Source organism: Phoca vitulina, unplaced genomic scaffold (genome assembly GCF_004348235.1).
Source record: "Phoca vitulina isolate PV1807 unplaced genomic scaffold, GSC_HSeal_1.0 scaffold1, whole genome shotgun sequence".
Taxonomy (NCBI): domain Eukaryota; kingdom Metazoa; phylum Chordata; class Mammalia; order Carnivora; family Phocidae; genus Phoca; species Phoca vitulina.
Window position 1 is genome coordinate 79393775 of NW_022589704.1, and position 26831 is coordinate 79420605.

Below are 26831 nucleotides of genomic sequence, written 5' to 3' on the forward strand. Positions count from 1 at the left end.
AGTGTCTTCCAAGTACTACCAGCCCCGGGCTGAGACCAATTTTTCTAGACCAAAAAAGTGCAAGTATGGAGGTTTTTAGGAGTTGTGCTGTGCTCTCAGCTTATGCCTTAGTTACTGTTTCTAAAATGATGCCTTCAGATGACCAGTATCCGAATCACCAGTCTCATGATCAGATGCTTGTTAGAAATGCAGGTTCCCAGACTTGCTGAGTAGTATTTCTGGGTTCACACCCTAACCTTACATGGTTATCTCCCACATTCTGCATTACTCAGCTTCCAGCCTCAGCATCTGATCAAACAGAGGCCACAGCAGTGAGAGCAGGGGTGGGGGAAGGAGACAGAATTAGGAGTTGAAGGGAGAACCCGGAAGTGTGATGGGAAGGTGCTGAATGGTTTCGGATGCACAGAGTGGAACTGTGCCTGGAGAAGATGCAAATTACGACGGCCATCTGCCTCCCAGCTTCCATGACTTTAATCTTCCTGCATGCTCTACTAGCTTTTGCTTCTGGCGTGATTTGCACCCAGACATACCCAGCATCACAATGTATCCCTCCATAAATCATAGAGTTGATGGCAAAGAACTAGGTGAAGAATAAAATGTCCAAGACCGAAAGGTCAAAGTTTTATAAAATGGCAATCTATATGTCACAAAAGTTTTGCATAAGAGTTAGTACTTTCACAAATGTGAAATATATTTTCCCAGCCCCACAGCACACCTCATTTCCCAAGTCCGTGCCAGTTCATAGTGCTCATTTCATGCTTTGTGTGGCTTTATAAGTTCTTTCCCAGTGAAAAAGAGAAGACCACCCACTTCCTTCCCTTTTCTTATGAAATATATTTACACAGTGACTGACACAACAGAATGCAGATTATAAGTAGACTAAGCCTATAACTTCTGACTGCCAACTTCACTCAGAATTGGCTTTAGGAATACTTTAGACACAGCTGGAAAAAGTGTTCAGCACCATTTTTTCTTTTTCAGAAAATGATGGAAGGGAGTTTGAAGCTTATTCTAGAATCTGTTTATTCTGGAATCTATTCAAAATAGACCTTTGGCAGTTCATTCTCTTAGACCCTCCGCATACTTAGAATTAATCCTCTTTTCTCTTTTCTAACAAACCTACATCCTCTTTCCTGCCCCTACTACTCCAGTTCTCGTTGGATATTTTTTGTTTTAAAGATTGAGAGAGGGAGGAAGAGAGAGAGAGGAATGAGCCGAGGGGGGCGGGCAGGAAGGGGCAGAGGGAAAGAACCTCAGGCGAACTCTCCACTGAGCAGGGAGCCCTATACAGGGGTTCAGTCTCATGACCCTGGGATCATGACCTGAGCTGAAATCAAGAGTTGGTGGTCAACCAACTGAGCCACCCAGGCACCCCCTCATTGGATATTTTGACACCAAAGTCTTTTTCAATTTCTTGCTCACAAAGGGCAAATGAGTCTAAGGTCTGGGACACTTAGCCACGATTCCAGAGCCCTATGCAATGGTCTAAAAAATTCATGTAATGGACTCCAATGCTGGACTGATTTCTTGGATTCTAGTTTTTAAATTACATTGGAAACACCAGAGTCAATTTATAATACATAGGGCTTTCATGTTAGAACTCAAAAGTCAGGTGTTAGCATCTGGGCCTTCTGATCACCAATGTCACTCCTGTTTCTATTCTCTAGGTTAGTAGTTCTCAAAGTGGCTGTGTATCAGAATCACTGGAGGAGTTTTTTCAAAATAGATTTTCTGACTCAAGTATAACATAAAAAATCAGGGGTTTTTTTGTTTGTTTTGTTTTGTTTTGCAAGCTCCCTGAGTGAATTTCATGCAACCACCCAAGTACCCATTACTGAAGACATTTAGGAAGCACTTCTCTGGCCCTAGTGGTTCTTGTATGTGCATCAGAAACACCTGGAGGCCTTATTAAAATACAGACTGAACCCTCAGAGTTTCTGATTCAATAGGTCTGAGATGGAGTCTGAGAATTGTGCATTTCTTTCAAGTTTCCAGGTGATACTGATGCCGGTCTGGGGACCACACTTCGAGAACTATAGCTCTAACCCAGGTTACTTGTACACGTGTTTATTATTCGTTAAGTTTTTTATTATGTAGCCAAGAACTGGGCTTCACAGGAAGGAATTATCCTTTCAGATCAAGGGTAACACACCCAGCTGAACATCATAATCACCCAGGAGCTTTTATTTTCTTTAATTTAACATTCAATTATTGGGATCAGGCTTATGCTTCACCTCAGATCTACTGAATCAACATCTCCAGGATGCCCTGGTAATTTGTATTGTTTTGAAGTTACCCAGAAGATTACAAGGATTTGAAAACATTGCCTTAGATGAGCCAGACTTGTGAGTTTATGAATAACTTATACTAAAAATTATCTGAAATTCAATTTTAATAGGGCATCCCATATTTTCAGTTGTGCATCTGGCATCCCTACTCAGCTGTATTTGTGACCAGTTTATTTCCTCTGTGTGTTCCCTCTTTTGCTCAACACAGCCCTATTTTAAATGCTCAAGGGGGTTGTGGTAAGGAGTGAAATCCACGCAAACATGTCAGGGTGAAGAAGAGAAAATTAAGATGTTTCCTCAGGAAAGAAACACACACACACACACACACACACACACACACACGAAATTTCATTACTGTAGACAGCAGAAACAAAATCAGAAAGAAAAAAACTACTGTCTGCTAATGGTTTTTTACCAGACGATTTATCAGTTATACAGTCAAAAGAAACCCTGGGGAATAAAAAGACACCAAAGTTGCTATTAAAATGTTCCAAGTGAAGCCATATATAATTAATTTCAAACAAGCATAAGCTATGAAAACTCAAACACTTCAAGGTGCTGAGTGAAAGGAGGGATAAATCTACATCAAGCTTCAAAACTGTTGCTTCCAGGTGAGTCTAAGATTAAGCCAGAGACAGGGAGATAATGATGTCTGCTCCCTCCCTGTTTTATTGGAAGCTAAAGAACCTTAAGAGGAGGTGCTCCCAGGGCATCAAGGACGAGAAGAAACAAATATACAGCCCAGCACCTGACATCAGCACATAACAACTAAGAAACTGAATTGAATGAGTGGAACAAAATCAAAACAGAGAAGAAAAATTCACTGATGCAGAAGACAAAGAATATAAAGGAAGTTATTTGGCAAACCACCACACAGGCTGTAAAACCACCATAAGTACCACGGTCCCTCCAAAGTCAGCAGGTTTCTTATAATGCTCTTCTGCCATTTCATAGGTTAGGCACCAGCAAACTTCTACTGTAAAGGACAAGATAATGAATCTTTTAGACTTTATAGACCATACACTCTCTGTCGCATCTTCTCATCTTTGCTGTTGTGTGAAAGCAGCCATAGACACTCTGTAAATGAAGACATGGCTGTGTTCCAATAAAACTTTATTCACAAAAATACATGGTTGCTGTGGACTGAATGGTCGTGTCCCTTCAAAATTCATATGTTGAAACTTCAATTCCCAATTTGATGGTATTTGTATGTGTGGTCTTTGGGAGTTAATTAAATCATGAAGGTGGAGTGGTCATGAATGGAACCAGAGCCCTTATAAGGGAGTAAAGAGACCAGTCTCTCCCTGCCCTGTATAAATATAAGTAGATGGTGGTCGGTCTGCAAACCAGGAGGAGGGCCCTCACCAGATCTCTGATCTGCTGGCACCTTAATCTTGGACTTCTTAACCCCTAGGACTGTAAGGATTAAATGTTTTTAAGCCACATAATCAATAGTGTATTTGTTACAGAAATCCAGCAGACTAAAAGTGGTAGGACATGTTTGGTTCATGGACCATAGTTTGCTGACTCCCACCATAGATGAGCCCACATAACAAGGATAGCATCATTAATGGATTCTATGGAGCACCCAGTGTTCTGATGGTGGATGCTCAGTTAAAAAACAAAAAACTCCATCTACTCATCACCATACATAAAAGGGCAGAGTGTTTGAAGGTCACCCCAACTGTAAAGGCAGGAAATCAGGATTCTGGAAACAGAAAGAAGTTGCTGAGACTGTTAAAAAAGGGAAAGACGAGACAAAGGGACCAAACATTTTAGCATGTTTTTAGAAAGGTTCACTTGGTGGCCCTGACATTCAGAGAAAAGTTGACCGTATGGGGGAGGGGCCCTCTTGCCAGTTTCTTTGAAGTTAAGCTGCTACTGCGAAGGGTGCATGATAGGAGGAGGTGTCATCCTTCTGCATCAGGAAGGCTTCCTGATTTTCTCAATTCACTAATTCGCATTTAACATCCCAAGAAGTGTCCTTTCCAAAAAGAGAAAGCTAGGTCACTTTGGCATGGAAGTTTATAATTTAAGCCAGAATATATCACCCATGGTGCATGGAAACATAACTTCAGTGACCTCCTTTATGACACTGGTAAATGTTTTATCCGAGGTCGCCAGGTCAGTCAAGAAACACATATAAGCATGCATTCTGCATTGTATAATTTAAAAGCTTTATTTCCCCCCACATGAGCAAATGGGTTTCATATTAGTTCAACTGGAAGTTTTCTTCCTATAGCTAGTGGCCTTTCTCATTGACTATGTCATTGGTGGGGAGATTCCTTTCTCACGGGGAAAGGGTGAGATTTCATGGAGACACTGAGCTAATCACACACAGAAATGTGAGGGTCTGACCCAGCAGCTTCCGAAAGAGTCTTGAGGTCGACGAGTCCCTTCAGCTAACGGCCTGGGCAGGCAGGAACACCACAGGCTTACTGCCACCCACCCGTTGCAGATGCTGGGCAGGCTCCTCCCTGCGGAAGTGACAAAATGCAGCCCCTCTGGCCAGGAAGCCTGGCGATCCCCTCCGTTTCTGCCATGTTCCCTTCCCTCAATTCCGTGGCCTGATGCAGGAGGGTTTTAGCTCAGCAAACAACTGGCTTCTGCTTTGGGGTCCAAGGTGCACTCTTCAAGTGCGAGACTGGTCTTCACTCAAATGCTGTGTTCACACAGTTCGTGGCCGGTGCTTCATGGGGCGGTTTCTGCCTCTCCTAGGAACAGTGGCCTCGTATCAGCAGAAGCACGAAGACCCAGGCAAGCACTGGTAGGCAGAGCGTGGGGGCACCACTGCCAGATGTTCTCTGCGCGTGCATCACGGCGAAGACCGCATTCGTGTGGTTGGTGGGTAACTCTACATTACAGATCATGCCTTCACAGCAAGACCTACACTCCTGTCACAAAGGCAAGAGGAGAGGGGAAAGAGGGTGAGTGATGGGAAGGAGAGGGAAGGGTGAAGCAAAGAGCCACAAAATCAAGCTTCTTCAGCACTGAGATTAGATAGAATTAGAGTTAACCAACTCGGGGTGCCTGGGTGGCTCAGATGGTTGAGCGTCTGCTTTCGGCTCAGGTCGTGGTCCCGGGGTCCTGGGATGGAGCCCCACATCGGGCTCCTGGCTCGGTGGGGAGCCTGCTTCTCCCTCTCCCTCTGCCTCTCCCCCTGCTCATGCTCTCTCTCTCTGTATCTCTGTGTCTCAAATGAATAAATAAATAAAAAAAATCTTTAGAGTTAACCAGCTCATCCAGTCTACGAGACGCTCAGGCCCCCTTGAGTACCTTTCCCCACCACTGACCCGGAAGTAAGGACTATCTTGAGAGTCTTTTCATTTAACAGTGATTTATCTGCAGCAAGCCAAGCATAAGCAAGGAAAAGAAGAGGAAGGGAAATTGAATAAGACTGCTTGATTGAATCAACAAATCTAAGGTTTGTAAGGAGAAACACTGAAACAAAAATGAAAGCTAGGAACCTTTTGGATTGGTCATTGATTTTCTTTCTCGGTACTGCTTGTTAGGGGATAATAATGACTCTCTATTGTCTATACTAACACCTGATTCCTATTGTTACAGCAGAATGGCTTGCTAATTATGGCTGCTGGGTGGTTGAAAAAGGCTTGTCCCCTCACAGCACAAGATGTTTTTCAGGGGAGGCAATCTCCTGTCATAATACCTGGAACAATGCTTCAACCTGATAAACCTAGCTAGCCATTCATAGAGGTGTCCAGGCTGGCTAGCTAAGAAAAGGGCAGCGACTCGGAAGTACCTTTATCGGCAGCTTTCAACCCTGGCTGCACATGAGAATCTCCTTGGGGAACTTTAAAAAAGGAAAGATGCCTGGGTGGCTCAGTCGTTAAGCGTCTGCCTTCGGCTCAGGTCATGATCCCGGGGTCCTGGATCGAGCCCCACATCGGGCTCCTGCTCCGCGGGAAGCCTGTTTCTCCCTCTCCCACTCCTCCTACTTGTGTTCCCTCTCTCCCTGTCTGTCAAATAAATAAAATCTTAAAAAAAAAAAAAAAAAAGGAAAGATGCTGATGCCTAAGACCCCACCCTGAAGTTCTGTTTCAGCTGATCTGGGATGCTCCCCCCACCGCACCCCCGACAATGAGCACAGCTATGAAAGCTCCCCAGGTGACTCTCCTACGGAGCCGGAGCGGAAAGCCACTGGTGTCAGAACCACTTTCCATACACATAAACTAAATCAAATTCTAACATCTCATGAAATTCATATACTTTTCAAGTAATTTTTACAAACATTTCAGAATTCCAGGCATATAAAAGAGGAAAATTGCTCATTTAGAATGAGAAAATCGAGATCAGGTGATCTAAAATCTATCCATAGTTCATCCTATTAAACAGATTCTTTCAGACTCACTTCCTCATCTAAGCAGAGGTGGGGGGCAAGACCAGGACTCCTTAGTGAAAGGGGTCCCCATTTCCCTCTTTCCACCTTCCACCTTCACTGGCCAGTGTGCCCCGTGATACCTGGCCATAAAGAAAATACATGAGCTGGGCTCTGTAGTGTTTGCCATTCTCTCATGGATGGTTTGGTCTTCAGCTTCCAGAGCAGACTTCAATCTACCCAAAGTCCGAGGTCCAGGGTATAGCTGTGTGGTTTGGGAATTAGTATTTGTTTCTAGTAACATTATTTTTTCTTGAAGGACAGAGAGTCTTCCATTTCTCTGTGGTCTCTGTTGCATCCCTGTCAGGGAGTGTTTCCGCAAAGAGTAAACATGTACACAATCTGACTTATCCTTCCTGCCTTCCATAATGTATAAGTAACCATCAGTTACAAAAAAAACCCAGGAGAGAAACTTCACACACACACACTCCTTACTGTATGGTCAGAATCTCGGCTGTGGTGGCAGCCCACAAAATGACATTCACTTCTGGAGGCACATTTTTTGGTAATGGATGTACTTCTTCCATGACTGGTAAAGTGGTGAACTGTCAGACAGTACTGTGTATCTAGGCAGGAAGGAAAAAAAAAAGGCAACCACACGTTTCACATTGCAAAAGAGAGACTCAACAATCACTTCGGAAAGGACTAAAATTCAGGACAATCCTTAGGTTTCAAGGCAAGAGGTTTAATGGCAGGCGTGGACACCTATCCTTTGGTGCCCTCTAAAGCTGACCTTGGGTCTGCTATTTCATATCAAAGTGCCTGTATCTCTGTCTCTCTCCCTCTGAAGCATGGGTTCTAGGACTCTATGGAATGGAAGGTGTAAACGTAAAATGTAATGGGTTAGAGCACTTCTTGGTGTATTATTCAGCATTTGTTTTTTGTCTACTAAGAGACGTGGTAAATGAAAAGCAGGTGCTTTAAAGTATACATCAAGACCACCTTCCTGATGCACCCAGTTCTTACCCACGCTCTAATCCTCCCAGAGTGTTTGACTTTTCCTGAGTATTCCCATTTTCCTCCCCTTTCTTAACTCTAAATCTCTCTGTCCCCTCCCTGCCACACAGCTCGCTCATTTCTACAACTTTCTGTATGGTTTTAAGCACTCACGTTTTACTACTTTTAAAGAAAGTGATTTCATTCAATATCCAAGGAACTTCTGCTTTAGTTTTGCCGCTCTTTATAGTGATCTCAGGCCAGTGCAATGCTCCTTAGTTTATTGAGAATGGACTAGAGCAGCAATGCCATAAAATGAGGGGAAAACTTGTTTAATACGGAGAACACTTGGCTTCACAGAACTGCCTCAGTTACAAGTGAGCCCCATTAGGTCCTTCAAGCTCACTTACTTTTGAATAAAATGATGTTGACAAGTATGCTGACATTTTGATACGGTTGTTGTAAACTTCAAATAATATTAACACATACTGAGGGGATACCACCAGCTAGGTACTCTAGCATGTATTCACACAGTTAATCCTTACAATAAGCCTTAAGACAAGTCTTATTAATATCATTTTACAGATCAAGAAAAACAAAGGCACAGTGTCTTGCCCATGGTTACATTAGGTAGAAGGTGGTGGAAGGTAGGATTCTAACCTGGGCAGTTTTCTAGGGTTTGTACTCTTCACCAGAACACTATTCTGCCTCTCGGCATACTTAGTATTAAATCAGATGATGGTGTAGGGCACTCGACACAAGTAGTTGACTTCCACATTCGGAAGGAAAAGGAACGACTATAATGTTTTAGAAAGGCATTTCAACTTAGACTTCAAACAAAGGAGAGCTGAAAACTGGTAGCTGTGTGTGTTCCTATAAAATGTCACCCGTGCTAAAGCAGCCCTGGAAAGTCAGAACAGAAGCCAGGGTAAATAAAACAAGACATGTCATTCTTGTCATATCCTGTTACACAGAGAACCGCTCTTAACAACACTGACAGACCACAGAAGGAAAACTCGAAGGGGAAAGGAAACCTGAGATGACAAAGAACAATAGCTGTGGGCCTGTTCACCCCAAGAAATGGTTGACTATCACTCTCCTAAATAATGGCAAATTGTACAAAATTACACCCTCGGTTAGAATTCCAGATGGTTAGTATCTTTGGGGCTTGACTGAGTACAGTCAAGAATGTTCCATCATGCACACTGGAATGAGGGGGTTATTCCATGGCGAGCTCTTAAAGAGTCAGGTGTGCAGGGGGGACCTGGAAGAGCCCGTGGGCTTCACCTCTCCCATCTCTGACATTTTCTTGGTGGTAGAAAGCTGCAGCATTCCTCTTTTGTTCACCTGTTTCAACAGAGATGAAATTCTAAAACCCCAAATATCCATGCACGTTCCCATTAAAAATGGCTTTGATTAATAAATGACAATTTGAAGTGTTATGCACAGACCTAGTGGGAACAGTGTTTTGATATAATTCAAAATAATACAGTCCATGAAGATAAAACACAAGAAGTTGGACATCAATGCCCCAATGGACTACTGTCTTAATTCTTAGCACCGAATGTTTCAGAGGAATTTAAAGCAAATAGGGAAAGAACGATACCCACCCTTCTGAAGTAAGGTAATAAAGAAAGCATTGGCCCACCTTGAAAACTATGAAATAATGAAGATATATTTCTGTGCAAAATGTAGAAACACATCTCCAAATGCATAACATACGTACATGTACTCAGAAGCACATAGCCAATTTAGGGTCACTCTACAGAAATGTAAAAGAACCTCAAGAAAAAATTATAATAATTACTTTTGAAAAGAAATCATGACAAATACTGCCAAGTAGATGTCACAACCATTTGTGCTAATTTATAGCATCAGATTCTCAGGCCCCATAGAGGTCTGCCGTGTGGACTATTTATTGGTGTCACACACTGGCTTTCTCTGGAAGAAGTAAGGGTATTTCACTGCTTTATAGAATATGATACAGACATTTCCAAAAGAGTCAAGGTAATAGTAGACCAAAACTGGTAATCTTTAACTCTGGAAGAGATGGTTGGTTTGTTGGCTTCTCTTGGCTTTTTGGTCTGAAAACCTAAAAAAAACCAGTACCTCCTAAAATCTGAGTAGCCTGATCTTCTTATAGCTCTAAGTAGAGCTTTCCAATTCCAAATCCCCCATCAGCACATCATCTGCCTTACCACGAAGTTTGTATATATTAAATCATTGAACTTCTTGTCCCTCGATTCTTACCACCCTAGTCCCAGTTGCCATCTTCTCTTGCCTGAAGACAATGAAAGACCCCACCTGGTGTCCCCTTCTACTTGTCCCCAGCCACCCATGCTCCACATAGCAGCAGAGCAGTATTTTAGAACACAACTAGAATCCTGTGCTCCCCTAGCGTATAACCCCCTACCGCCTTCCCATCACATTTATAATGAAATCCAAATTCTACCAGAAAAAGAAGATCCTGTGTGCCCCAGTCCTTATTTCCATGAGACTCTTTCTCTATCTGCTACGAAGCCTCACTGGCCAGTCTTCTTCCTGTTGACTGAAGAGGCCAAATCTTGTCTCCTGCAGACTTTACATTTGCTGTTCCCTCTTCCCAGCATGTTCTTTCTACATATCTCCACATGGCTGCCTTATTTTGGTCAGTCAGGTCTTAGTTCCTCAGAGATTTCCCTGACCACCTAATCAAAGGCATGCATTCATTCTATCAACAAATATTTACTGAGTGCTTAGTATGGGCCAGGCAACTGGACTAGGTACTAGAGATGTGTCAGTGAACTAAGCAAACAAAAAAGATATTCAAATGTTTGTCAAATGAATGAATGAGTCACCAAAGCATCAATGTATCTCAAGAGTATAAAAACCTTTCTTTGCGTTAGCCAGTATGTATGACTTTTCTAGAGGTATCATCAAGCATTTCTGAAATTCTTAGGATGCCTTAGACAATATTGTGGTCTATTTGTTCTGCCTGATAATTATTATTTAAGAAATTATCCTTGGAGGCACACACATCGACAAACTGAGGATATGCCACCAGTTTCCAAATACTCTCAGAATAGTCTAATATCTGCATAGTCTCCTAAAAAAATCTGATTTATACAGAACATCATCAGCCTGTTGATACGCTAATCCCATTATATAAAACATGTCTGCTCAGGGTCAGTTAAGAGAGACCTAAATGAGGTATGATCACAAGAGCGTCTTCCAAAAAAAAAAAAAAAAAACAAGAGCGTCTTCCAAACTCAGCACACTTACTTTGTGGACACCATTTGTCTTCTGCCCATCGATTGCAGTTATAATTATCTCCTGCATTTTCACAGGTAAAACACTTGAAGCTGTTTGGAAATGGCGTAGCTTTAAAGAGAAATGCACAGTGAAACAGAAAGGTTACAAAGGACAAACTTTCAAACATCAAAGATGGCACAAAATTAGCAACTTTTGTTAGATCAAACAAAATGTACATGCCATCATCCTGAGAATTGTTGTTGCTAGGGAGCTGGACGGAACTGCCAGACTTGGGGCATGTTCTTTATTCCCTTTTCTTTAAATACTTTGTCTACTTATCTACTAGAGAGTAATGAAAATGATTCCACAAGCCACTTTGAAATATTGTTCCATTACAATTTATAACTGGGGAATAAGTGGGAGTTGAGAGAACGGGCAAGGGTGGGGATAGTATCAGAACCAATTATTTGGTATCGTGTGGCCCCTGAGAAGAACTAGAGTCAGGTCAACATGAGCTTGAATTCTCTATCCCACTAAGTAGTTGTGTGATTTTTAGTTTCCAAGAAATAATAATATTTACAGTAATACTAACAATGTGGATCCCCATGACATGCAGAGAAATCATGAAGATTAAATACGAGGTTGCAATAAAAATATCTAATAGAGTCCCTGGCCCATCAAATCAGGCTAGTCTCCATCCACATGCACTTCCATTACAGCAATCTCACTTGATATATGTCAATTATCCCAACATTAGACCTCAATCAGGAATGTAACATTTAATATAAGGATGGTAGTAATTCTCAGGCTCTTATGCTCAGGCGAGAGTGTTACAGAAAGCAGAAATTATGACTGCTGGCAATTTGGATTGAAAGCAACGAGAATGTCCTTTTTGTCTTCACGGTTTTTTTTTTTTCCTACCTTGTATCTTGTAGTTTTAATGGGCAAGAAGTCAAAAGTATAATAAATTTGACATTTCTTTACAAGCCATGATATAAAGCCTTGTGTAAAACTTTCAATTCTTCCATTTCTGGAGAATAAAACAGATAAAGATCAAGGAGAACCCCAAACCATCCTAGTAACCTGACAACATGTTGGTCAAATATATCTTTTTTTTTTTTTCATTTGTTTAAATGATGTTTTTTTCTCATCATAAAATTGTATTAGTCTTAAAAATTTGAAAATGTATAATTTAGATTTTATGAAAACTGTGTCTGTGCCATGTCATTAAGCTATTAGTATATAATCATTACCAATTTAGAAATGTGTAATAAATGATAGTTCAAGGTGTGTGTGGTACACATGTGTATATGTGTGTGTGTGATATATATATGTATGCACATGCACATACAATGTCCTAAATAATAAAAAAGCACAACGTAAAGAAGAGTAATGATATAGGCTTCATTTAGAAGTAGTATAGGGACATCTGTGTGGCTCAATCAGTTAGGTGTCTGACTCTTCATTTCGGCTCAGATCATATTCTCAGGGTCATGGGATCGAGCCCTACATCAGGTTCCACACTCAGTGAGGAGTTGGCTTGAGATTCTCTCCTTCTCCCTCTCTCTGCCCCTCTCCCTGCTCGCATGTGTGCACTCTCTTTCTCTAAAATAAATAAATAAAACTTAAAAAAAAAAAAAAGTGGTATAAATACAGAGGTTCCTAAACCTGGCTGTGCATCAATAGTATCAGGAAAGCTTTTTTAAAAAGAAGAGGGGGTCGGGGAGAAAAAGAAAAGAAAAAAATAATCGGCATCCCACCCTTCTGACTACTGAATCTCTGCAGAAGGGACCAAGGAATATGTAGTTTCAAGTCTTACATCATGATTCTGTTACTCTTCCAGGTGTGGGAATCACAGACTTTGGTATTTCTACCAAACAATTGTTATCTATAACAACCTTTCTCTAATAAAGTATATGAGGGAAGTTTTACTTGTCTGAAGAGAAAGGAAGAGAGAGGATATATGTATACAAGCACATAGATACACATATATGTATATAAGGTGCAGAGTCTGCTTGAGATTCTCTCTCCCTCTCCTTCTGCCCCTCCCCGTTTGCGCGCTCTCACTCTAAAATAAATAAAATCTTTTTAAAAAATATATTTATTTTATCCTATAGATGATATTCACTGATACTTGCTTTTTTAAAATAATTAGTGGGGAAGTTTTCTTTCTAATGGTGACTGTGCATATTAATGAAAATCCAAGTAGTTATTTCCCTCCAAATTTCAAACTAATCTGTTCCAAAATTGTTAATGACCATTTGAAAGAATGTATCATTTATGGAGAAACTTCCTACAGCCAATATCCTTCTCCAACAAAGGGATCAACAAAGAACACTGAATTTTCTCTGCTAAGCTATTTGTAGGAACAGTGTTCAAGAGATTATTTTAAACAAGAACCCCTTTGAGACTTCAGCAGAAAGCCAAACCATTTCAAAGAAATGGAGCAAACTTCTGTCACCATGAATTACCCCTCCCCAGGGAAGCAGTGAAGACTTCCTGGTTTATTCTAGGTATAACCCAAATGTTCCAGAGCAGGCAAAGTTAGGATAGGTGAAAAGAGGGACTTTGAATAGTCACCCTGACCCCACAGTCGTGAACTATGATTCAAACCAGTACTTACGGTCCAGAGGAGGCCTCACGTTGTAGAAGTTGATGTTCTTGGCCAATGCCCAGTTTTCTGACAAGATAAAGATCTGGACAACAGCTACGGCCAGAGCATGACGGAGGGGCAGCATTCTGACCTTGGTTGTGGGAAAATCCAAAACTCACATATCTACGATGAAGAGAGAGACTGGTCGCATTTATTTGCATTTTGTGTATCAGTAGGCGTATGTTTTGCTTCCCTTTGGAAAGCCTGGTTATTCAAATACATTCCACCATCTACTTGCAGGGCCCATACCTGTGAGTAAATGGCGTTCTTCCCACCCAGGGGAAAGTTAAGCGATGACTGCCTTCTACTGGTTAGGCCTCGGCACTAGCCAGCCCACCTGAAGCAGGACACCCCAAGGCCTTCCAGGCTCAGGAAGAACAAGCAAGCAGCGTGGGCATGGCTGCACCCCATTCCCTCACTGCCTGAGGCTGGCCGGGGTGCTTTGTGCTGAATCACCCAATCTCTTAACGACCAGGGTTCAGAGGCATGGCCACCTGAAGGTACCAAGCCACCTTTCTGTCAATGCCATTCCCTGAGTAAATACTCGGGTTTGAGAAATTCTGCAATGGTTTTTTTTTTTCTAATTTTTTTTTATTTTATTATGTTATGTTAGTCACCATACATTACATCATTAGTTTTTGATGTAGTGTTCCATGATTCATTGTTTGCGTATGACACCCAGTGCTCCATTCAGTACGTGTCCTCTTTAATACCCATCACCAGGCTAACCCATCCCCCCACCCCCTCCCCTCTAGAACCCTCAGTTTGTTTCTCAGAGTCCATAGTCTCTCATGGTTCGTCTCCCCCTCCGATTTCCCCCCCTTCATTTTTCCCTTCCTGCTATCTTCTTCTTTTTTATTTTTTTTTAACATATAATGTATTATTTGTTTCAGAGGTACAGGTAACAAAGTGTTCAAAACCTGGAAGAAACCATGAGAGTTGGAGCAGTGGGAAGCATGGTGCATAAAAGAACAATGAATTTGAGAAATAGAGTCTCATCAGGATCCCAGAGCACAGAGACATGGAAAAGAGAATGGAGTCACTGTAAGAATGCCATCCCCACCTGTGTCTCTCATACCCCATGCAAGAAGCTGCCAGGAGGTTTTAGAGGAAATTGAATAAAAGTTCTCTGAAAAGCTGAAAACCACATAATGTTAGTCCTAGCCCACAAATACTACTCACAGCTTTCAAAGACTTAAAGTAGGCAGGTTTGATACCCAATGAAACAGATGTCCACAGAGCACTGAGTAAGATAGTTCATCTTAAGTCCCCATAGGTCCTACCCTCTAGAAGCAACCTGGTAGTAAGAAAATCTTTAGGAGAGATGCTAAGAACCTATATGTCACCATAAACAGGTTCTCTTTGGGGAGGTGTGGGCAGCAGAAAAGGATGTAACTTGGAGTCCAAAGACTTTGGTTCAGGTATTGGCTCTGCTATTTATTAGCTGCTTGACCTTGGGCAAGCTCTTTAAGCTCTATTAACCTCAATTTCCTCATCTGTAAAGTGGCTTAATAACACCCATTCTGCCCACACACTAGGGTAATTGTAAGCCTCAAATACAGGCTCATGTAGACTCACTTAGGATTGTGTAGGTAATAGCACTTGTAATACGAGTCTGTGAAAATGCTAGAATCTTAGCGTTCAATAATATTGCCTGAACTCATTTTCTTCTTGCTGAATCAGCTGGTCTCAGTAGGTTTAGGGAATTTTTCAAAGAAGAAAAGTCTGATCTCTGCACATATGAGCATAATCCTTCATATGGATATTTTGTTTGAAGCCAGGGTAATAACGCATGGAATCTAGGGATTTTACCTTCCCCTCTTGTGTTGTGAGTAGATTGGTTTTGCGTGTGTGGCTAATAATGCCTATCTCTGGAGATGGAACTGGAGAGCAGACAAAATATAGCCACAGCATCCCCATCCCTACAGATGGCTGCTGCCACTGAGAATGGAGTCTCTAAGGAAGTATTCAGTGTAAAGGAAAACCTGGTAAGTTTCAAAAATCAATAGTGCTAAACTTTATACACTGCATTTCAGCTCAGGACAGAATGAGACCTACTGTTTCTATATTTTATATATATATATTTTATATGAGATTATACACACACACACATTTTATATATATGTATAATCTCATATAAAATATATATATATAAAATATATATATATTTCTGTCCTGGTTCATTTTAGAAACCAAAAATGACCTTTCAGAGTTATCAGATTTCTAAACCCTATTTTTATGCTCTTTCTAAGAAAATGCCCATTTCTTACAGCTAACTGTATTATTCCTTACAGACAAATCATTATACTGGTACAAATTCTGCCTCTCTTACTCATTTCTCTGAGTTGGACTGTTCCATATTCATTGTGAATCTGGATCCCAGGAATGAAGACCTGGCTTTACACCAGTGGGGAATCTTTGAGTAGGGGAGACTAATCCCTCTTCCAAAAACCTCACATTCACTGTGCTCCAATAGCAATCCACATTCCTGTATAATGGAGATGCCTACGATTATAGCTTTCCGAGTCATACTGTCTACATTCAGTCCCTTTTCCATCACTAAGCAAAGATGGGACTTGAGACAAGTTGCTTAAACTTTCCAAGCCTCAACTTACCCATCTGTAGAAGAGGCACAACAACAGTCCCTACCCCAGGGTGTCAAAGCACGGACTAAATTACATCATGTATATGAAGCACTCAACTCAGTGCTGGGCACATGAGCCCTTTCTATCTAGGGCCTAAAGAGCATTGGCTCAAATACCTCCTTCCAAACATACTCTGTAGAGCCTCGTGCAAGTTCCTTAACGTCCCCACACTACAACTTTTGCATCTATAAAATGGAAGTAATAATAATAACACTTACCTCATAGGGTTGTAGGAATTAAATTAGTTAAAACATGTGAAGCACTTGAACTATCTAATGAGTTATGTTCACCATTTTCTATTCCTCACTGGGTAAATATTCGCTGTGATGAACAAATCTCCAAATAGGAATCATAAGCCAGAACCCCTGGTTTGCCTCGTGTAATCTCTATGCAAGACAGAACCCCGTTCCTTCATCCAACGTGGCATTATTGACATGTAGTACATAGAGAGAACTTGTTATTATTGGATCACCAACGAGGTCTTTGCTCTCATGACATCTGCATTTTAGAAGGAGAAGATAGGCAATGAAGATGGGAAAAACATAATTTCAGATAATTCTAATTGAAAGATAAGTACAATAAAGAGATGTGTTAGTGGATAGGAGGAACTACTTTACATATATGGTGGGCCCAGGATGAGCGAAAGCATCCAAGCAAAGAATCAAGGGAAAAGACACCACGGTCCCAAGACAGGAAGGAGTGTGCCTTGTTGGGGAACTCAGGAAGTGGCCAGCGTGACTGGCGCGTTCCCAGGAGGGGGAGAGTAGACAAAGTCAGAGGTGGTGGGCCCAGATCATAGAGGCAATCACAGGCCATGGCAAGGATTTGGGATCTAACAAAAAACAAGGAATTGTTTGGTTTTAGATTTATCTAATTTTGAAAAAATGCTTTGTCTCTGCAGAGTGATAGGTCCCAAATCCTTAGCTTTATTTCTAACTCCCGGAATAAAGGGATGCCAATGATAGAAAATATAGAGGAATTTAGAATTCACCTATCTGGGAATCACAAAGGCTTCTCCGAATAAAAGAGTGAGTGGATGGCAGATGACTTAAAACAACCGAATGAACAACACACCCAAGGATTAGATTTGTATTTTGGTTTCTCCATTCTTCAAAACAGCACAGTAGGGAAGGTGGCCTCATTACCGTTGTACAAGAGAGGTTCAGAGACCACGCGTAAAGATCCTAGCATGCTGCCTGGAACAGAGCATCCCCTCAAACATTCCCACATAGCTTGTTCTAGCCTGCTACCCTTGAACGGTAGTGAAAAACAAACCGGAGGAATATTGTCTCCATATGGACTAGTGTCTTTTCATTTTGTTTTTAACTAAAACAGCATAGCCTTATTCTATCAAAATTCTCCAGAACTGCAGAGGTTTTACTTGTCCAGTGAGGAAAACACTAAATAAAAATGTCTCTTATTTTCCAGAGCCAGCTTTATAATCTATTCCCCTATCCTGCTTTTCCCCTAAGTACCCAGATCTATCTCTATCTATTCTGCCGCAGATAGGTTTGTGTTAACATGACTGTTTTATCTTTCACAGCCAAAAGACATTAGGATAATGAAAAAGCAAATGACTAACTATGGTATCTGAAAGTTGTTTTACATTTAGAATCATTTCACGGAGTCTCTGAACTAAAAATCGTCTGCTGAGACTTTGCTGAGTAGGCTTTCCCTGCAGTCTCGGTTACAGAACAAGGTTACAGTAGAGCTTGTATTTTGCTCCAGAAGGAAAAAAAAACCTTCATTCTATTACTCTCTCCAGGACCATCACATAGAGCAGAGTTCTTCATAGGGGGTAGGGGTGACCTGTGAGCTTCTTAGGGTTATTTGCAAAATTTTGTGTCTATACATATTTTCCCCCTGGGCTGAGTATCTCAAAGGAATCTGAGACCCAAATGATAGTTAAGAATGGCTGCTTGCTGTTTCAGGATACAGCTGTTATGATTTGGTTTCTTTTGACTTAGACGTTTTTATATTTGACACTAAGAAAATTCCATACATACATTAGGTATGTGGTATACACTTCTCAAATTCAAGGGTAGCTCAAAAACATTCCTCCCCAGACAGAGCACATTATTTTTATACTTTTTTCCCCGCTGGTAGGCCTGGTCAGAAACCCTTCACCTGAGGTGCTGGCCTTCCATTTGTTTTATGATCTTCTCTTTGGAAAGTATAGTTCTTGCTCCAGAAGGCAGTGTGCTCCTTTGACAAAAGATAGGGGTGCTTTCTGCAAGGCACATTTGTAGGGATACCACAGGGATGGGCAATGCTTAGGCCTTCCAGGGAATGGCAGGTAGCCAGATTTACAAATTTACAGAACCCATTTGAGACTTTGGCCTATTACTGCCCAGAGTAAAGGACCTACATGGCACTTGGTCCAGAAGCATGACTATGTCCCAGGTCTGAGTAATAATCATCATCAAATCCTTTTTGTGGCATTTTATGCATCCACAGAAAACATGCAAAGCTGATGGGGGCTTCAAGAAGCAGCACATCCTTGACATCGTAAACACTTTTGGGGCAGGGACATGACCTACGCTATTTTTAAGTTCCCTAGGTCTAGGCTCAGTGCATGGTAAATACCCAATAAACACCTTTTTGAATAGAACCAACATCTTATCTGTGACCTATAAGGAACACTTCTCTTAGCAAGTAAGACAGATTGTGGGCAGTAAGGAGCTGGTGGAGTGTCCAAAGATACGGAAATGGACTCACAAGGAGATATGAAAAAGAAGAGAACAGATAGATATGGTAAATACTGGTACTTCCTGCACAGGTGCTAAAAATGAGTCAGCAAGCCAAGGCTAACTCCAACTGCCAATAAAACAAATGAAATGGAGAATTTAAAGGAGGCAACTCTGCTAAGTCCAACGTGCCCATCAACACTCACATTCACACCTTCCTGAAAGCAACACTTATCCCGCAGTAAGACACTTTAATGACAAACTTTAATAGGCCTGGCTTCTCTTGTAAAAAAGTATAGAAGGCAAAGTGGAAATTCAAAATGAGTGCTGAAATTTTACTCAGCAAGAATGGACTCAATGAAAACACTCCTCTCAAAAGGAGAAATTTGCCAGAAAACTTTACCTTCCGCAACAAGGGTTATGTTACTTGCTTCTGGCTATTAGGCCAGGTTGGCCAATGGAGATCCTCTGGTTCCCATTAAATTCAAGAACAGTGTTCATGGGACTCACACCAGACTGTGCTAGTTCCCTTCTTTGCAGGGGGACTGAGGTCTCAACCGCTAACCTTGCCTGGCCATTGAGAGCCCCACTCCTAAGATGACAGCTTCTACCTTCTCTAATCAGCATTCTATTTCTGGCACATGAAAAGTTCTTTCCTCCCCCTAAGTTTAAATATGAATTTCTTGGGGCACCTGGGTGGCTCAGTCAGTTAAGTCATCTGCCTTCGGCTCAGGTCATGATTCCAGGGTCCAGGGATCAAACCCCAACAGAGTTGGCCTTCTTGCTCAGTGGGGAGCCTGCTTCTCCCTCTCCCCCTCCCCACCCACACCCATTTGTTTATTCTAATAAATAAATGAAATCTTTAAAAAAATATATGAATTTCTTTAGAGATATTTAATCTAGCCTTTCTGTGTGCCTGGAGCAAAATACAGGAGAGAATTTTACCTTATGCCCAATCTATTATCTTCATCTGAAAACACAAAATCTCCATGGACTTTTTTCTTGGATAACAACATTCACTAGGGAAAAATAGGATCATGATTCAACCTCTCATTACCAGCTTCTCCAAATCTTAAAATGTAGTAGGACTATAAGTCATGCTTTTATACCCTGCTAAGCACTTAGAAAATAATAAATAAGAGACATAATCCCAATACTCACATATATTATTGGGGCCAAAAACTCAATGTGAGAAGTGTCTGTCAAGGATTAATACAATCATTTTGAAAAGGAGGAAAAACAACAGACTTTAGATTCAGAAAGGACACCCAGAATAAAATTCTGGTTCTACATTTTTTTTTTATGGGATCGGCATTTTTTTTAAGTTTTTATTTAAATTCCAGTTAGTTAACATACAGTGTAATATAAGTTTCAGGTGTACAATTTAGTGATTCAACACTTCCATACAACCAGTGCTCATCACACCAAATGCCCTCCTTAATTCCCATCACCTATTTAACCCATCCTCTCACCCACCTCCCCTCTGGGAACCATCCGTGTGTTCTCTATAGTTAAGAGTCTGTTTCTCGGTTTGCCTCTCTTTTCCCCCTTCGTTCATTTGTTTCTTAAATTCCATATATGAGTGAAATCATATGGTATCTGTCTTTCTCTGACTTATTTCACTTAGCTCCATCCACATCACTGCAAATGGCAAGATTTCGTTCTTTTCTATGGCTGAATAATATATAATTGTATATATATATACCACATCTCTTTATCCATTCATCAGTTGACAGACACCTGGGCTGTTTCCATAATTTGGCTATTGTAGATAATGCTGTTATAAACATCAGTGTGCATGTATCCCTTCAAATCAGTATCTTTGTATCCTTTGGGTAAATACCTAGTCGTACAATCGTACAATCACTGGATCATAGGGTAATTCTATTTTTAACTTTTTGAGGAACCTCCCTACTGTTTTCCAGAGTGGCTGCACCAGTTTGCATTCCCACCAAAAGTACAAGAGGGCTCCCCTTTCTCCACATCTTTGCCCACACTTGTTGTTTCCTGTGTTGTGGATTTTAGTCATTCTGACAGGTGTGAGGTGGTATCTCATTGTGGTTTTGATTTGTATTTCCCTGATGATGAGTGATGTTGAGTATCTTTTCATGTGTCTGTTGACCATCTGGATGTCTTCTTTGGAGAAAGGTCTATTCATGTCTTTGGCCCATTTTTTAACTGGATTATTCATTTTGGGGGTGTTGAGTCTTTTAAGTTATTTATAGTATATTTTGGATACTAACCCTTTATCTGATATGTCATTTGCAAATATCTTCTCCCATTCCATAGGTTGCCTTTTAGTTTTGTTGATTGTTTCCTTCACTGTGCAGAAGCTTTTTATCTTGATGAAGTCCTGATAGTTCATTTCTGCTTTTGTTTCCCTTGCCTCAGGAGACATATGTAGAAAGAAGTTGCTATGGCTGATGTCAAACAAGTTACTGCCTCTGTTTTCTTCCAGGATTTTTATGGTTTCAGGTTTCACATTTAGATCTTTCATCCATTTTTACTTTATTTTTGTGTATGGTTAAGAAAGTGGTCCAGTTTCATTCTTTTGCATATAGCTGTCCACTTTTCCCAAAACCATTTGTTGAAGAGACTTTTTCCCATTGGATATTCTTCCCAGCTTTGTCGAAGATTAATTGACCATATAGTTGTGGGTTCAATTTCTGGGTTTTCTATTCTGTTCCATTGATCTATGTGTCTATTTTTGGGCCAGTATCATACTGTTTTGATTACTACAGCTTTTTAATATAACTTAAAGTCTGGAATTATGATGCCTCCAGTTTTGCTTTTCTTTTTCAAGGTTGCTTTGGCTATTTGGGGTCTTTTGTGGTTCCACACAAATTTTAGGGTTGTTTGTTCCAGCTCTGTGAAAAATGGTGTTGGTATTTTTATAGGAATTGCATTATATATGTATGTTACATTAAATGTGTTATGTAGTATTGACATTTTAACAGTATTTGTTCTTCCAATCCATGAGCATGGAATGTCTTTTCATTTCTTTGTGTCATGTTCAATTTCTTATGAGAACTATAAATTCTGGTTCTACATTTACTAACCAGGTGACTACAGAGTTAAGAAATACTGTCCCCATTTGTCAATAAGATAAATGAAGCTTAGAGCCATGGAGGTAAATTTCTTAAGCTGTTGTGGGAATTGGGTATAATTACAGAGGTAAAGCAGCTTTTACTTAGATGGCATTGAAGAAATGTTAGATCCCTACTTTTCCTCCCCATTTCCTCAAATATCATTAGCAGGAAAACAGAGATCAACTGTCCAACTCCGTTTCATACTAGCTGGACCAAATCCGGTAAGCAGTATTGAGTTCTATGCACTAATTTCTAAAGGGGGTTTAAGAATTATCTTTCTCGCAACCAAATGAAAAGTTGGAATGAATGAATGCCAAGATGCCTTCCACTTCTAATATTTTATGATTTTTATGGAAAGATATTAATGAAGAGTTCCAGTTATTCCATAAAAAGTCATAAATGTAATGCAGTATTCCCATATTTCAGATTCCTGCTATAATGTTTAGAAGGATAAAAACTTTTTAAAAATCTCATCAATCATAGGATTAAAAATTCGCAGAAATGAGTATCTCATTTCTAAGCAGCAGGCTGCACGTTTTGCAGTGCTAAAGACAGTTTTTTCTACTGCATGCAACCTGATAAAATGTCTAAAACAGTGCTAATATTAAAATAATGTTATTATGCAAATGAACTTTAAATCTAATCAGGAGTTAATACAGGGCAATAAGTGTGCAATTTGGGTGGAAAAAATAGTCAAATCAATTTTAAAGACAACTTTCTAAATGTGATTCAAATTTTAAGGAAAAAGCTAAAAAAAAAAAAAAAAACCCTTCCCAAATAATATCTTTTCTACTACATTTTTGTCAAAAACATGAGTTTACATCTTTTTTGAGAACGCTTTGATGACCCTGGAGCCGATGGTTAAGAACTCCACATGAACAAGATTAAAAAGCTTAGATGATTAGGAACTGGGAAATGTGCTCCTTCTAAAAAGAATCAAGATTGGTTTGCCATGTTTTATTGAACTATTTGGACAAATGGTGGGAACCTAATAAATAGATGTTAACTGATTAAATTCGAGAGTATCCTCAGCACAGGTGAAATAATTTTTGCCCAGTTTGTATCCATAAACAATTTTTAGGAGGCTTATGCCAAATCACTTATACATTGAGGCTCTCAAAATACAGAGTAAAAACCCTATTAGATGAGAGGAAAGGTCTTAACCGCTAAACTTCCACACATGGTGTTCATCTACTGTGTGTTAACCTTTCACTTTGTACTACTTTTTTTTTTTTTTTAAGATTTCATTTATTTGACAGAGAGAGATACAGAGAGAGAGGGAACACAAGCAGGGGGAGTGGGAGAGGGAGAAGCAGGCTTCCCGCTGAGCAGGGAGCCCGATGCGGGGCTCGATCCCAGGACCCTGGGATCATGACCTGAGCTGAAGGCAGATGCTTAACTGACTGAGCCACCCAGATGCCCCTCACTTTGTACTTCTTAGGAGCTAAGGGGGACACATTCTCATTATTTGATAAAAGGAAACTCTTCCTGATACTTAATTCTCCAATTAATGAGAGCACCAAACAACATATGGATGATGCCTGAAATTTGTGTCAAAGAGCTCCAGATGCATCCTTCAATTGGCAATTTCTTTAAAAAAGAAAAAAGCCAAGAGCATAATATTAAAAGGTAATTCTATAGCGATATTTCTGCTGTTGGGGAGGCAAATGAGAGAGATTATTTTCTTTTCCATCAGAGAAGGTCTTTAAATTTGAGAGAAAGATACTGGCGGACAGGAGTTCTGCAAGAGAGCTGCCAGCACACAGGTGTGTGGTACTGTTAATGAGCCATTCCACCAGCAGAAGCACGTAGACATAAACCAAGCGGCAACACAGGCTGGGCATGGAAGATACTGTTTTTATGTTCCATACCCTTGCTTGCTTTACTGAACCCATTTCTTTTAATAACCAATCAAAGCTCTCATAGTAGAAATCTAGACTGAAATGTCCAACAGCTGGCTAAGAATCCATTATTCTACATTTGTTGGAGGAAATGTCTTGCCAAGCATGCATTCTCGTGTTACGTGGCATACACAACTCAACTGAGAAAATGTAGCTTTCAGGGTCAGCATATAGATAACGGCTAGGACTTCTGACTTCATTTGGTCTCAGCTGACATAGAAAAGGGACCATAAAAATAAAGTGTGCATAGAGATGTGTTTCTCATTTGAATCTCTCTGTATCTATTCTAACATGAGAGAATGTCTGTACCAAAGCAGAAATCCTAGGCAATCAAGTCATTCGGATATGTGTGCATGCGTATATGCACACCCGCATACATGCATGTATGTATGAGCATATACACATACAGAGATGCATTTTACCGAATGACTTCATTGTTTAAGTGCTAACTATGTGCCCGGCTGTAAAAGTGTCCCTAGAACTCTGTATGAAGAACTGTATTACCAATCATGTCAACTGTTATTTTTCAGTTGGGAGAGGTTTAGGATGCAGAACTGTTACTATGTATTTGGCCTGTCATCTTTCTTCTGCGCTAGGGTTTTGTCACTGACCGTGGTTTAGAGAGCCCCACTAGCTCAACTTCATTCTTGATTCTACAGCTAAAAATATATCACAAAAGTAAAGAACGTGTTCGTGGATATCACTCTGAAAACAGGAGGGCATTTTAAAAAACAACAATAAACTGCATGCTATGGCAAAAGACTATCGTGCTGACTTTTGCACAGTCACAAAATCCAGGACAGATTATTCAAAGAACTCTCTGGAAGCTGACAAGCTTATAAAAGCAATCCTAATAAAAAATTTCTGCATTCTGCGTATATAACAAAGTTACAGCATGTCACTTGCTCTATAAATTGTCACTATTACCGCTTGGAGCAGAAGGAAATGTACATATATAAAGATATATATGTGCATAATTTCATATTCCCAGAGGAAACTGAAAAATTATGTGCATTAAATAGTGTTTTAATTGCAACATGAAAAACTGCATTTAAGCAACAGTTCATGATCGCACAAGGGTAAAGTCAAGTGTAAATACTGCCTAGTATAACGGTGGAAAAATGGCCTTTGTGGGCAGCCTGGCCTGGGTGCGAGCTCTGACCCATCACTTGTTGGATCTACTATCTCTAGCCAATCCCTCTATTTCTCTGAGATTCAGTTTCCCTATAAGTAAAATAGAGATATCAAATATCTGTTTTGCAGAAAGTCGCGAAAACTGGAGAATAAAAAAGTCCCTACCCCTTGCCATTGTTGTCAAATTATCAATTAGGAAGCTAAATGTAGAGATTTACGGTTGGTTCCTCTACAGATTACATGCTGGCAAATATCATTAAGATCATGCAACACCTACTCGATTAGAGACTGAAATTCAGTATATATTTTTTCAGCTTTCAAATCCTATGATTGAGCATATGTGAGAGAAGGATGTAAAATTCCTCTGAAAACCAATTTTAGGAAAACTACTCTAGAATATTTATGGGAACAATAAGCCTAAGTTTAGCATTTTCATTTATCTGTTTTCTGATAAATCTATATTCTTAGCCTGTACTTACATAATAGGCAGTTGCTCTTACAAAGTCTGTTTTCAAAAGCAACAAGCTCTGTGCTCTCACAGGGGTCCTTACATGTACTTGCCACTCCTCTTTAGAGGCCTAGTTCCAGTATTTCTCATTCATTCAAACTTACTGTGTCTGCTCCAGCCCATCGGTCAGGCTCTATGAAAAAAGCTTGGGGTTTGTTTGGGGACAGAAGACTATACCCTTCCTTGCTTAGCACTGGGCTGGGCACAGCAAGTTCTAGTCCTTGCTTGTAGAGGAGCTGAGAATTTCTAAAGGTCTCACACAATTGCAGGCATTACCAATAAAAATAAACTGGGGAAAAAAAAAAAACTTCCTCATCATCTCTACCAGTAGAATTTCCATTTCAATTGTTTGTGTCGATTTTAGGCTAACTCCGTGGAGATTGTGAGAACTCTTCAGCAACTGAAGGTCTCCCCAACTATGACCTAGTGTATTCACGTATTGTTCAGCACACACTATGTCAAGCTCAAAAAATGCTACGACCACACCATCTTCCCAAGCTATCCTCGCAGGACGGAAGGGAAATGAGCCCTCTGGGCTTTCACCTTTTGCCCGTCCAGAGCTACCCTCTATCCCTCTCTACCCTGCTCTGTGTCCTTCGAAGCCAAGTTATAAAGACCCCTCACACAGTTCTTTTTTTCCACAGGCTTCCAATTTAGTTTGGCTAATGGCAGAAACTGGCAGGTTGGAGGATGGGAAGAAACTGAGACTGGGGTACATATTCCCTTGATTCACTCCCTGCCTGGTTGTTATCACACCCCTCAGCTCCAGTCTAGTAGCGGACACCACAGCTACCTTCTCCTGGGTTCTGAGATCCATTCTCTCTCCCTGTCCTCTAAGCCTAGAGAATAAACTCTTCTTTGTTGCTAACTCTGGAGTCTGGTACCATCTCTTGCTGATTTTCCTAAACCTAGCCATGCCATTATAAACAGTCCCCTATTAATTCTCTCAAATTACACCCGTCTGAATATGCCCTTGAATATGCCATCTGCCTGCCACGTCCCTGCCAGGACCCTGACTGAGCCTTGAATCTAGTTCTAAAATACCAGGAGTCATTTTGGACCAAAGCATCATGGCTTATTGTTATAGCAGACTTATTATACTTATTATAGGAACAGCTGTAGTAAATAAACACTACCCCTTTACTAGGAAAGGGTAAGAGCAAGTATTACTATTGGCTTATAGTAAAGCAACAATTGAATTTATTCTATAAACTAATCAAGGTAAGAATGAAGGCTATAGAAAGAAAATGAGAATATTATGTAGAAGATAAATCTAGCCGAAGAATGCTATAATCTCATGCAAATATCACAAACCCACCAAAATTCAGCTTTATCTGGTCCTACTGTCATTGAAGAATATCAT

At 40.5% G+C, this 26831-nt stretch overlaps 1 protein-coding gene across 6 annotated transcripts in view; it reads right to left on the bottom strand.

Moving 5' to 3' along the window:
• Window positions 1–4451: 4451 nt before the first annotated feature.
• The window catches only part of LYPD6B (LY6/PLAUR domain containing 6B), a 166713-nt gene continuing 144333 nt past the window's right edge, over window positions 4452–26831 (bottom strand). For all 6 annotated transcript variants that reach the window (XM_032410756.1, XM_032410707.1, XM_032410747.1 and 3 more), the window contains 4 exons: window positions 13475–13627; window positions 10882–10980; window positions 7120–7250; window positions 4452–5182 (listed from right to left, as the gene is read on the bottom strand). In XM_032410756.1, the coding sequence (XP_032266647.1) occupies window positions 5003–5182; window positions 7120–7250; window positions 10882–10980; window positions 13475–13589 (525 nt within the window). In that variant the 5' untranslated portion in view covers window positions 13590–13627 and the 3' untranslated portion in view covers window positions 4452–5002. The remainder of the gene's footprint in view (window positions 5183–7119; window positions 7251–10881; window positions 10981–13474; window positions 13628–26831) is intronic.